A 12,389-nucleotide genomic window follows, 5' to 3' on the forward strand; every position below is an offset into this window, starting at 1 on the left:
AAATTTGGTTTTCTTTCAATATCGAATTGGCAGACATTTTTCAAAATTTCACTGAATTCAGTAAATGTTTTTTAGAAAATGAGAACATCGATTTTCGAAATATCAATTTTATTCAATGATTTGAATTTCTAAAAACATATTGAATTGTATATTTTAGATAAAAAAATATAATGAATATCAAATGTTTGTCAAGAAACAGTTCTTTATGAAATTTTTAAATTTTTTTGAAATATGATAGAGAAAAGTTCAGACATTTCAAATCTGAAATCTCATTTTCTTTCTTCAGTTTTTGAAATCAAACAGATGAAACATTGAAAATTATTGTTTAAAATATTAAATTTTTGTTGTTAAAAAAAAAAGAAAGAATATCAAAATTCTTGAATAAAAAATGAAACAAATGCCTACATATGCATTTTTCAAAAAAAAAAATTAAATAAAAAAAAAAATTAGTTGGTGAACTTAATTTTTAAAAGCATTTTGAGTGTCTGCCCTGGGAGGCCGATTCTGGACCCAAGGCCTTCAAGAAACTGCATTGGACCGGTCACAATGCAGTTTCAGGACGGAATCGGCCTTGCCCTTCATTTTGACAAAAAAGTCAAAAATCTGGGTGCTCCAAAACATGTGAATTAGTCCACATCATATGGAGCTTGAGCAACATACATATTCAAAAGCTTTCAAAAATTAATGTTCGCAACTCCGACAAACAATCACAACCAGAAAAATATTCAAAAATCATTCAAATTGAAAACTTGTTAATTTTTTCCTTTCGTTAAGTAATTTATATGTAAAATTTCCAATTTCATTTGATCTTGGAAGGAAATTCTTTTTTTGAAAACACTTTTTTGGACGTTCATCTCGAGCTCTTGCCTCCTTGAATGTTGCTTTGAATTGGCCAATCGAGCTTGGGGGTGATGCAACCGAAAGAAACACTTCTTTTCCCCGCTTCTCGTAAAATAAATATGTTTTCATTGAATTCACTTCCATCTTTCTCCAAAGAATCCTGCTTGAAGCATTAAACCTAAAAATTATTAAATAAAAAAAATTCCGAAAATGTTAAAGAAAATCAAAATGAAATATAAAAGACAGAAAAAATCACACTTCAAAAAATATCGAAATATGTCGCTGCTTTTGTCTAATGAGTTTATTCGGATATTTTTTGCCTTTTCACATGAAAGATTGAAAAAGTTAATCAACTCTTCGATGTTTGTTATCACAGTATCATCATCTAAATAGTTGTTGATGTAGTGTGTGAGGCAACCAAACTCTCCATCGCATTCGCTCTTTCCATGTCTCTCACAAAAAAACGACAATGTTGTTTTTTTTCCTTTGGCGAATGAAGAGTTATCAGATAAAAGAAAATGAAGCAGTTGCGAATTTCTGAAATGCGTACCAGTATCACACATGAAGTGAAACCTCTTTTTATTTAAAAATATATCATCATCCAACACTTGCTTTAGACATTCGATAGCAAAACGATAATCATGAGAAAGGTTGTAGGAGAAAAAGTTGAATACGTGTTTCCTCCTCACTCCTCGATCATCTGACATGAAGGCAATCACGCAAAATTGGGACACCTCTTCTTTTTCGTAAAAATCTTTTGATATTTGATTTCTTCTTATCGGTAATTGCCAGTTTTCCTTAAAATCAAATAGAATAAGCACTTCATTTCGTTTTAGAGAACTTTTCAAATATTTGAAATGCTTCTGCTGATTATCTGCGAGTTGTCTGTGATGTTCAAGCAGTTCGAGTGTAATCTTCTTGTTTTCGTTCAAATCTTCTTGGTTTATGATAAGTTGTTTTTGTCGTTTCATCAGAAATGAGTAATGATTGCATAGATTGCAAACGTCTGTTCTGCGTTTAGCTCGTTTGAGATGACGTGTCATTTTGTAAAATGTACTTTTTGACATCTTTAAACTTGTTGTTTTTGTTAATTTATCGTATAATTCAGCCTTTGTAGTATTAATTAACCTTGGTGGGGTTTTCAAATAATTCTGACGTGAAGATTTTGAACTTATGTATTTTGACGTTTAATGACTATTATGTTGAGATTTGTTGCAATCATCCTTTCATGTTGAATGTGAAAAAAAAAAAATATCTTTATGTGGGAAAATTGATTTCATGTATATTTGCTCGACACTTTTTGTTTCTAAATAATCCTTATTCTTGAGTTTGAGTGGCTTTTTGCATAATGAATTACCAATATCTTTATCAAATAAAAGCATTGAAGTTTTCACTTCATCTGAAATACAGTCGTCTATTTCAGTTCCTTCATTAGTGTTTTTATTTCTTTTGAGAGAAGGTGGATTTGTACTGTCCAAATAAAGTGTTAACTTGGAGATCTTCAAAAAGCCACAGCTTGTTGTTGGTTGTTGTAATTTCGCATTGGGTTCTCCACTATATGAAGTGTTGCATTTTGAATCAAAGACTTTGTTGCGAATATTCAAATTTTGATTATCTTGCAAATGAAACATTGATGAATCAGCTTTTGATTCAATACTTGTGGAATTTCTGTTCTCACACAGAGATATAGATGAAGAACCACAAATGCAAGCTGTAGAGTGAAATGAATCCGTTTTGCTTTCACAAAATGTTGGTGAAATGAGAGATGATAAATGTGTGTGTTTATCGTTGGATACATGTGAAATGTTTGTATCAGTTTGATAATTAACAGTTGAACAATTTTGTGATTTTGTTGATTGAAATGAATCTATGTTATTTCCCGAATTATGACATTTTGTTGATAAGCTTTGTTGATTTGGTGGTAAAGAACATAAATTGGGTGAAATGGGATATGAAAGAAAACCAGTATTGAATGAATCATTTAATTTGTATATTGATAAGAGAGGAAATGATTTTCCTTTCAAATGATTTTTATAATAAGAGTTCAAATTGTCGTTTATTTCTGTGATGATTTCATCATCACATCGAATCCAATTTGTGTTTTCTTCGAAGATACTTGAGTTGTTGGACACTTTGCATATAGAAAAGAAATGTCCATTGTCTGTTGATCCAGAATGAAAAAGTTGGGCAACAAGTGAATAGATATGAGCTCCAACATTTGGCGTTTCACTGACATTCCAAACTCCATTTTTTGTTGAAAAAGAAATTGTTTCATAAACATTTTGCGTTATAGCATGTTTGGCCTTTGTTTTCTCGAGAGAAATTGATAGAAAATTCGGAAATTTAGATATGTTCAAAACGGATAATTGACGTGTGACATTACAAGAACATTCACAAAAGGCTTCTTTATTGTTTATATTTTTATTTGAATAGGAATATGATTCATTGAATGCTGTTATCAAATCATCTCCTTGAAGTCTGATTATCGGTGATTGTTCAGTTGCACCTATTGATACACAATCACAATTCGTGCATTTTCTCGGGAAGCTTACAGAAGTCATCATTTCATTTGATATGATTGGAATGCAAGACGAGATATCACTGAAAAGACAAAGAAAAGAATTGTAGAACTCCTGTTGATTTCTTTTCTCAAGGTGATGTTTCCCCTCCCATTTGTCTATGAACATGTTTGTTCATGATGAATTTCTGAATGATCCGTTTTTTTCTGTTCCTAAAGTTTGAGGCACAATCAAATCGCACAAATATTTATCAAAAGAAGAAAGCCTTCCTTTCCTCACATTGTTGTTACTCATTCGAATTATTATTGTCCGAAACATCTGAATTAACGAAGCCAAATAACACGTATTTCCGAGATTTTGAAGAGGTGAAAACTGAATAGGTGCTGAATTACAACTGTTACAATTCGTGACCCGATTATCTGATGGCTTGTGAAACTGAATGTTAGTTTTGTCTTGAACATTTGTTGGAAAAACTTTAGAAACTGACTCCTCCATATCATCATCGATTTCCATCTTTGAGCTAGAAAAATCATTCAGTTCAACTTCTCCCATATCAAACCAGTCATCAATATTTGGATCGCTGCATTGTTCGAGGCATGATTGTTGGATATTTGAATCCTGGAATTCACAAATTGAATCTGAAATGTTTATTTCATTTTCGAAAATATCCATAGCGCCATGTTCAGGTTCATCAATAGTATCCATATCTGATATAAAAATACTCGAATCATTTTCTTCTGTAAAGTAATTTTTCAAAGGATCAATGTCCTCTTCCATTTGGCTGTCACAATTAATAATAGTGAAATCATCATCATAGAATAAAGTTTTCTCTAAATAGAAAATGATTGTTCAAAATAACACCCAAAAAGATAAACACGAATAAAGGATATTCAACAAAATTTTGATTGAAAAGATAATAGAAAATACGTTTTTTGTTCGTCAATAAAAGACGAGATTCCTTGCTTGATTCTGTTGAATTTTCCGTAAGAAAATTATTGAATATGTTATAATCTTCTTTGCTAAGTTCTCGATAATACAATCAAAAATAAATTTCAAAGAAAACAAAAAACAAAAAAATGAAAATGAACAAACTTCTTTTCGAAGGTGGAACATGAGGCTTATTGGTGAATTCAAAGTCAAAATTTGTGGGAGAACTGTTCTTTTTGGCATGATTGTAGTTTCCTTGCGAACACTGGAAGCCACAATCATGAAGCTGCCTTAAACTGAATTCGTTGCACACACACTTTAGCAACGAAACTTTCGCGTGTTTATTTTGCTCTGAATTGTAAGCTGATGCCATTCGCAACAGGACGAACCTGCTTTTTTCTCTAAAAATATCGTTTCAAAATTTCAAATATTAAAATTATGAAAACTGGAATGATACAAACCATTGAATATGCTTTGGATATCTGAAAACAATTCTTTCCCTTTGTTTGTGTGCAAAAACATATGTTTGATCATTGTTGCTTCGTCGTGTCCGGATTTGGTGACAAGAAAGTTCCATGCTTCTGTGCACTTTTCACTCTTCCGAGAATTTGACAAATGAGAAAATTTTTTTTGCTCCATGTTTCAAAATTAATTCTATTTCTTCTCGCAATTTTCAAGATCATTCAATGGGATGATCAAAACACTCCATAATTTTCGATAATAAATTATGTTGTTTTTCAATTTTTTCTCTTTGCTTTGCTGATTGAGAGTTTCAACAAAAGAAAGATGATTCTATCCATTCCGTTTGCATGAAGGGAAACAATTTAACTCCAGTTGTGTTCAATAATCAATTATAAAGAAATAAAATATGAAAAACAAATTCAATTGTTTTTGAATAAAAACAGTTTTGAATTTTGCTTTTTGATACGTGTTAATCTCTCAATCTAATTATTTACATATTATCATTGTGGCTTCTGCTTAAAAAACGATATTCAAAGTTCCAATCATGAACGAAAATTTCTATTATTCTTCAAATGTTTTCATTTTCATATTCAAATTATTTGAATCTTCTTTTTATTCTTCTTCTTCACAGACTGAACTAAGCACAACCTTTTTAAAGAAATCCTACTTGCGAATCGATGCTCTTCTCTTTTAGATTGAAGTTGATCTGTAAGAAAGGTCAAAATAAAGGTAAATTTGTCTTGATAAAATCAGTATAGCCTTTTTTTGCCTATTTATCAAAATAATGCTATTATTTCACATTTTCAGCTGCTTGATATTTCTCTGAAGCTGCTTGTTTGCAACTGACAAACATTCTCCATTGATAAAGAAGTGGGGAACTTGGTAGAGAAATTCAATGTGAAGACTTTGGATACAAGGAAATAAATACAAAGAACGCGGTGGAAGCATTTGAACAAGGACGAAAATGCAATTCCAATTAGGAGCCTGAACCGAAATCCACATTATTTTCTTCATCTTCATCTTCTTCCTCCTTCAACTCCCAGTAAACTTTTTCCTCTTTCTTTTGTAGTTATCTAATTTTATAGATCAACAGAATTGTTTCAAACCTTCTTTGAGCTGACTTCCGTTTCAACAGGCATGACCAGTGCATGCATCCCTTGAAACACGCTTTGAAGCTGCACTCTTTCATTGCCAACTGTACACTCACACATATTCTGTTTGAACAGCCGGGGGTGAAGACGCTGTTTGTGCATAAAGTCGAAGGAATCGGAGTGTGGTGCGACACAGCGCTACTGGAGAGGCATTGGAAGGGAGGAAGAGTTGTGGACTTTGAGGTGATGGAGAGAGGAGTGGAAGACAAAGGGTGCTTTTGGGGGAGGGTGGAGACAGCTGGGGGAGAAGAGACGGAGGCTGAGGCTGAAGAAGAGAATGGAGAAAGAGGAAAGGGAAAGAAATTGAATGAGATAGAAAGTGAGATAAGCAACTCCAAAATTAATCTAAGCGAAAGAAAAGCATCAACAGAATGCAATGAAAGCAAAACATTTTTAAGCACATCTCAGTCAGAGCTTCCCGACAGCGCTCATTCAGCAGCTGATTCAGCAATGCTGTGCCTTCTTGGCGAGTACATGTTGAGTGAGGAAGAGAAATGGAGGCTCCGCTTTGTGGCAACAGGAGCCATGTGGATCGATGTGGATGGGCTGCAGTCGCTGTTTGTGCTGACCAGATGGGACAATCTGATGCAGAATGAAGCGAATATTGATGAAGTGAAAAGAGAACACAAAACAACAAAAGAACCCCACAACTCTTCTTCTGAAGCAATATCACAAGGCAAACAAAGCTATTTGCTGTCCAAATGCAATGAAACAACAGAAAAAGCACAAAACATCATTTCTCGTACAGAAACACATCAAGAAAACCACAATTCTTTCACCTTTGCTGCGTTCTCATCCAACGAGCATCAAGCACTTCCACACTGCTTCTCTGACCCCCCTCTTTTCACTCCTTCCTCGCCCTGCTACACACCGGCATCTCCATCAAGCGGTACGGCGCACGAAATAAAACACAGGCGGTGAAGAGTCACATTCGACTGCTCAGATGGACAAGCTCTTCTCAGACATCACTCACGTCGACAGTAAAATGAACTTCAAATAAAATTTGAAAGATTTTCCAGATCGCATTTCAAACAGAAAAAGAACACATTTTTTTACAGATGAATTTGAAATAAAATGTTCATTGAAATGAACTTTATAGAAAAAGACAATGCAGACTCCAGGAAAGATAAAGCTTGTTATCTTCATGTGAACAAGTGCTTTCTTTTTGAAAAAGACTGATTAAGACAATTTTATTTGTAAGAATTTTCTTGTTCAAATCATGAATTTTTAGTGTTTTTTTGTTATTAATAACTATTTGATAAAAGAAGACTGGTCATTAATTTTCAATGGAAAACATACACTATTAACAGCCCTAAAAAGGTCGAAACGTTTGAGGAAAACATGTTGACCATGAAAAATCAAAAAAAATTTTTTTTCTGAATTAAAATGATAACAAAAACAGCCAGTAATCTATTTCTTTTTCTCTTTCACATTTTCTCTAAAATCTCACGTCACCTAATGTGCCTTCACAATATGCCACCATATTTATCACCGAATTTCCACCCGCTGCATCAGCATAATCAGCAATAACATCGACAGCAACTCTATTATCTTTCTCTTTACTGTAAACAGCTGCAAAAACAGCGTTGAAACAGGAGGCACCTACACATAAGCAGTGAAGTTACCTCCACTGACGACGATTATTGAAGTATATGCGTTGAATCCATTTCTCGAGCAGCCATTGGAAATGTTGGCTCTGAAGAATAAAGAAGAAAAAGGAGCAATTGTGTTCCTGTTTAGCCTTCCATTTTCCACTGGATTCGTTATCATCAATGCTGTATTTGCCTCCTCGTTCAGCATACACAATCTTTAAACAGGGTGATGTTGCGCATCACCTCTTCTTCCTTCCTCACCTTCACCACCTCGTCCAGAGAGTGCCTCAGTCAAACACCTTTCCTCTGCCACACTGCCTCCAGCGTCCGGTGCCTTATCCTTAATCGGATTAACACATACAACTCTCCGACTCCAATTGACGGCAGTGCAAACAACCACTGCTCCACTCAGTCCATCGAGCACAGCATCAGCGCAAGATAATTCACCCGCTTTCTGCACAGCACTTTCACCAGCCGCAACTGCTTAAATATCTCAATCTCGATGTTGTCCTCCTCCACAACGTACACCCGGTTGATAGCCCTGTTCAGCTGCTCCTTCCACTCGATCACTAGATCCGTCATCGACTTCTGTATCGGCTGCACCATCACTTTCTTCGCACTGTCCACAAACCTCTATACAACTTTTTGCAAAAGGCTCCCACTTTGTGAGAACGTTCGTAGCAGGTCGTATTCCATGTGCAAGAAGTTATTTACAAGCGATACAACACCCAGGAAGGCAGGGAGGGTACTATGAGTGGAGTAAGGGAGAGCGGAGGAGGAAGATGTAGATGAAGAGGATGAAGAAGAAGAAGAGGAAGATGACGATGTTGATTAAGGTAATGGTGAATGGGAAGAAGAGGAAGAAGATATAGAAGAAGAGGAGGAAGAGGAAGAGGAAGAAGATGACGATGGAAATAAAGAATTTGTTGCTATTGAAAATGAAAAGAAGAAGAAGAAGAAGGTTGAGAAAGAAGATCGTTGTGTGGTGAATGAGATGGTTGAAGTGATTGTGAATAAATTGAATGAGAAAGAGGAGGAGAAGAAAGAGAAGGAGAAGAGGAGGAAGAGGAAGAAGGTGGAAGTGGAAAAGAGGAAGAAGATATAGAAGAAAGGAAGAAGAGGAGGAAGAGGAAGAGGAAGAGGAAGAGGAAGAGGAAGAGGAAGAGAAAGAGAAAGAGGAAGAGGGAAAGGAAGAAGAGGAAGAGGAAGAAGAAAAGGAGAAGAAGAGAAATAAAACCGGAAGAGGAAGAAGCGAAGCAAAAGCGGAAGATCTGGTTGATTTGTCGGACACAGCGTTTTTGAGGGAAGTTGATCGAAAGAAGAAGAAAAGAGAAAGGCAACGATCGCTTTCGAGTGGAAGACAAGGAAATGACAAAGAGAAGGAGGAGAATGAAAGGAAGACGAAGAAGAAGAAGAAGAAGAAGGAAAAGAAGAAGAAGAAGAAGAAGGAAAAGAAGAAGAAGAAGTATTAGAAAAAGAATAAGAATTATAAGCATTTGAATTAGAAGAAGAAGGAGGAGGAGGAGGAGGAGGAAAAGAAGAAGAAGAAGAAGCAATTTAATTAGAAAAAGAAGCAGAAGAAGAAGTATTAGAAGCAGAAGAAGAGAAAAAAACAGGAGCAAGTGGAGAAGGCTTGAATGTGGTGTGGGACAAACCAGCTTTTTTCGCATAGTCAAAAGCAGCCGTCTCGAATTTTGCTCTTCTTTTCGTTGCTCTTTCTCTCCTCCTCTCCAAATACCATGCAAATTCATCATCATCATCGTCATCATCTTCTTCTTCTTCTTCTTCCTCCTCCTCTTCTTCTTCTTCTTCTTCTTCTTTTTCTTTTTCTTCTTCTCTTTCTCTTTTTTTTTCTTTCTCTTTTTCTTCATATCATCGTTTTCTTGTAATTCGCTATTGACAATTGGTTTTTTCTTCTTCCCTTCACTTTGCTCATTTTTGCTATGTTTGTGACTTTTTTCTTTCTTTTTCACAATTTCTTCTTCTTCTTCTTCTTTCATTCTTCATCATCCTCTTCTTTTCCTTCTCCTTCTTCCTCCTCCTCTTCTCCTCTTTCTTCTTCTCCTTCTCCATTCTCCTCAATATTTCTTTGTCTTCCTCCATCACTTTCATCCTCTTCTCCTTCTCTCTCTTCAATTGCTCTTTCACTTTATCATATTTCTTTTCTTCCACATTCACACACAAATCTTCTGCTGCTAATTTGATTCCAAAATTCTTCATTCCTTTTCTCTTTTCTTCTTCTCTTTCTCTTTCTCTTTCTCTTTCTCTTTCTTTCTCCTTTTCCTTCTCTTTCTCTCTCTCCTTCTCTTTCAGCTTCGCTTCTTCTTTCTTTTTGATAGCCAAGTCAAACAAATCGTCTTCTTCGGGAAACAAATTCGGCTCTTTTGGACGGAAAGGCGTAATTTCTGTGACAGATACAGGGAGAAGAAGATGTTTTAGAGGAAGAAGAAGAAGAATTTGAAGAAGAAGAAGAGGAGGAGGAGGAGGAGGAGGAGGTGATGGGAGTGGAAGGAGAAGACGAGGGAGAACATGGCTGAGATATTGGATATGAAGAAGAAAAAGAAGAAAAGAGGATCAAGAAGAAGCAGTTGAGTGCGAAGACAATTCAACGCCGATCGAAGCGCACACTCTGCCCTTCAGCAGGGAGGCTATGTCTGAGTCCCCGAATACACTCCTCAGCCACGGGTTCGACTTTTTGCTTTCCAAATCCGATTTCAAAGAGAGCAAAAGCAAAACTTCAACCATTGACTCCTTCTTATTTATCCGAGGCGCGACGATTGTGTTAAAGCCATTTGCAGTGAAGTTCTCTTCATTATTATCATCATCCTCTTCATTCCCATTCATCTTGTACTCTTCTTCATTCACTTCACTTTCCCTCCTTTTCCCCTCGTCTTCTCCCTCTTCTCCCTCTTCTCCCTCTTCTCCCTCTTCTCCATCCTCTCCCTCTTCTCCATCCTCTCCATCCTCTCCATCCTCTCCATCTTCTGTATTCTCCTCTTCCTCTCCTCATCTGTCACACGCTCCGCCACTCGCTTTGCAACCATCTGCCTCTCTGATGGATTCGTCTGACAGTGTTGCAAAGATGATGAAACTGCCTGATGGTAAAGGCGGAGTTGATGTCGCACCTTCCATTCGACTCTGAAAGCTGATAATGGTGAGTGTGGAGAAGAGGGAATGAAAGAGAGAAAGCGAAATGATTTATCTTCGCCAAAAAGAGTGAGGTGGAGGAAGAGGAAGCTGAAGAAAGAGGTTGCTTTTTGAAATCATTATGTTTCATTTCAATAGAAGCGCTGATGATTGATTGCTCATATTGAAGTGAACTCCCAACATTGCATCCATTAAAAGCTGAGGATGAAGTGAAAGAAGGAGAAGAATGGAAAGATGCGGATGAATGGAAGGTATCTGAACGAAAATAAAATTGGAAATTTGTAGACGGATGAGGATGCTGACAGATATTCAGTGTATTCTTTTTTTATCAAAACTTTGAAAGCTTTTGTGACAACAAAGAAGATAACATTTTCAGCTCCTCTTTTTTCCTCCCAGACTTTTTCAACGCGTTTTTCTTGTGGAAAAAGAAGAGGAAGAGTATCTTTTTCATTGTATAGCCTAGACTGTTGTTCAGGTTCAGCAAACGAGTCATATAAATCATCTCCAACAATGTGAATTATTTATTTATTTATTTATTTTATTATTTTTTTTTTTTGTATAAATTTGTTTTTTAATTCTGAAGAGATGGAAATGGTTTATTATGTTTCTTTTTTATCAAACGCATATAAACTTATTCTTTTTCTTCGCCTTCATTTGTTGTTTAAATAATTCCATTTTCCTCTTTTTCAACAAGTTTTATTTCAAACGTTTATTCTATTTTTTGTTTTGGAGAAAAAAGTTGAAATTGAATTTTTTGATTGAATAATTGAGTTCAGTCGATAAAAAAACAGAAAATGTTATGAAAAGAGAAGATACAATTTTTGCAGTTGAGAAGATAATTGATAATTGAATAGATGAATTGTGAAATATAAAAATATTTCAAAATTATTGGGTTATATCCAAATCAGAAAATTTGTAATGATTAATTACATGGAAGTTATCTTTTATTTAATAATCATTTCACTGTTTTGAACAAAGGAAAAGAAGTCTTTCAAGAAATACATTTTTGATAATATCAAATGATATATAAAAAGTGTATTGAAATATTCGAATAGCAATAATTGATTCGTTTTTGTTTTCTCTCACATTAACATAATACTTCAAAGCACTCGTAATTTATTTCTTCAACATTTGCTTGGAATTAAAGTTAATGTGTTGTGAAAGCTTGCAATAAAATTATTGAATTTTTTCCCCAACCTTTCAAATGCCTTCTTTTTCAATTTTTTTCTTTTCGCTCCTTCTTTTTCATCATCTTCCTCATCTTTCAATTTCTTTGAAACATTTATTGAAAACGCTAAACTTTCATATGCCACTCCATCATTCAATGTTGGTTGATAAATCTCTTCGAAGATGAGACTCACAGCTCCTCCATTCAGCAAGTCATCAAACTCCACAGGTCTGCTTATCGCTGCTCCTCTAATACGTGCTATGCAATGATCCCTAATTTCTCTGCTATATTCCTTTGCTGCTCGATACAAATGCACAAGGCTAAAGATAAGCCGAGAATAATCTTTGCACCACAATTCGCATGCGAAATAGCAAAATTTCAATGTTTCAAGCCATCTCAAGATAATAAGCTCTTCTTTCGTTTCTTTTCCCATTTCCTCTTCTTTCTCTCTCTTCCAATTCACACAATTTGTCGGCTCTACCAATTCTCTTCTTGCTTCTTTCAGAAAATGCAGTTTATTTCCAATAACTTCTTCCAAGCTTTTGTCAGTGTGCAATCTGTCTTTCAAAAATTCCCAAGCAGA

At 35.2% G+C, this 12,389-nt stretch overlaps 3 protein-coding genes across 3 annotated transcripts; 2 read left to right on the forward strand and 1 right to left on the reverse strand.

Moving 5' to 3' along the window:
* Window positions 1-5,896: 5,896 nt before the first annotated feature.
* Window positions 5,897-6,820, forward strand: MONOS_5419 (uncharacterized protein; the record flags this gene model as incomplete). Its single annotated transcript, XM_067875564.1, has 1 exon — window positions 5,897-6,820. The coding sequence occupies one exon, from the start codon at window positions 5,897-5,899 to the stop codon at window positions 6,818-6,820; it is 924 nt and encodes a 307-aa protein (XP_067719350.1).
* Window positions 6,821-8,513: 1,693 nt separating this feature from the next.
* On the forward strand, window positions 8,514-8,963 carry MONOS_5420 (uncharacterized protein; the record flags this gene model as incomplete). The annotated part of the gene is made up of 1 exon (XM_067875566.1): window positions 8,514-8,963. The coding sequence occupies one exon, from the start codon at window positions 8,514-8,516 to the stop codon at window positions 8,961-8,963; it is 450 nt and encodes a 149-aa protein (XP_067719351.1).
* A 469-nt stretch (window positions 8,964-9,432) lies between these two features.
* MONOS_5421 (uncharacterized protein) lies at window positions 9,433-10,335 on the reverse strand (the record flags this gene model as incomplete). Its single annotated transcript, XM_067875567.1, has 2 exons — window positions 9,433-10,024; window positions 10,094-10,335. 2 exons carry the CDS (start codon window positions 10,333-10,335, stop codon window positions 9,433-9,435), a joined length of 834 nt encoding a protein of 277 aa, XP_067719352.1.
* Window positions 10,336-12,389: the final 2,054 nt, after the last annotated feature.

The sequence above is a fragment of the Monocercomonoides exilis genome (genome assembly GCF_001643675.1).
Source record: "Monocercomonoides exilis strain PA203 chromosome Unknown scaffold63-433378, whole genome shotgun sequence".
Lineage (NCBI taxonomy): Eukaryota > Preaxostyla > Oxymonadida > Polymastigidae > Monocercomonoides > Monocercomonoides exilis.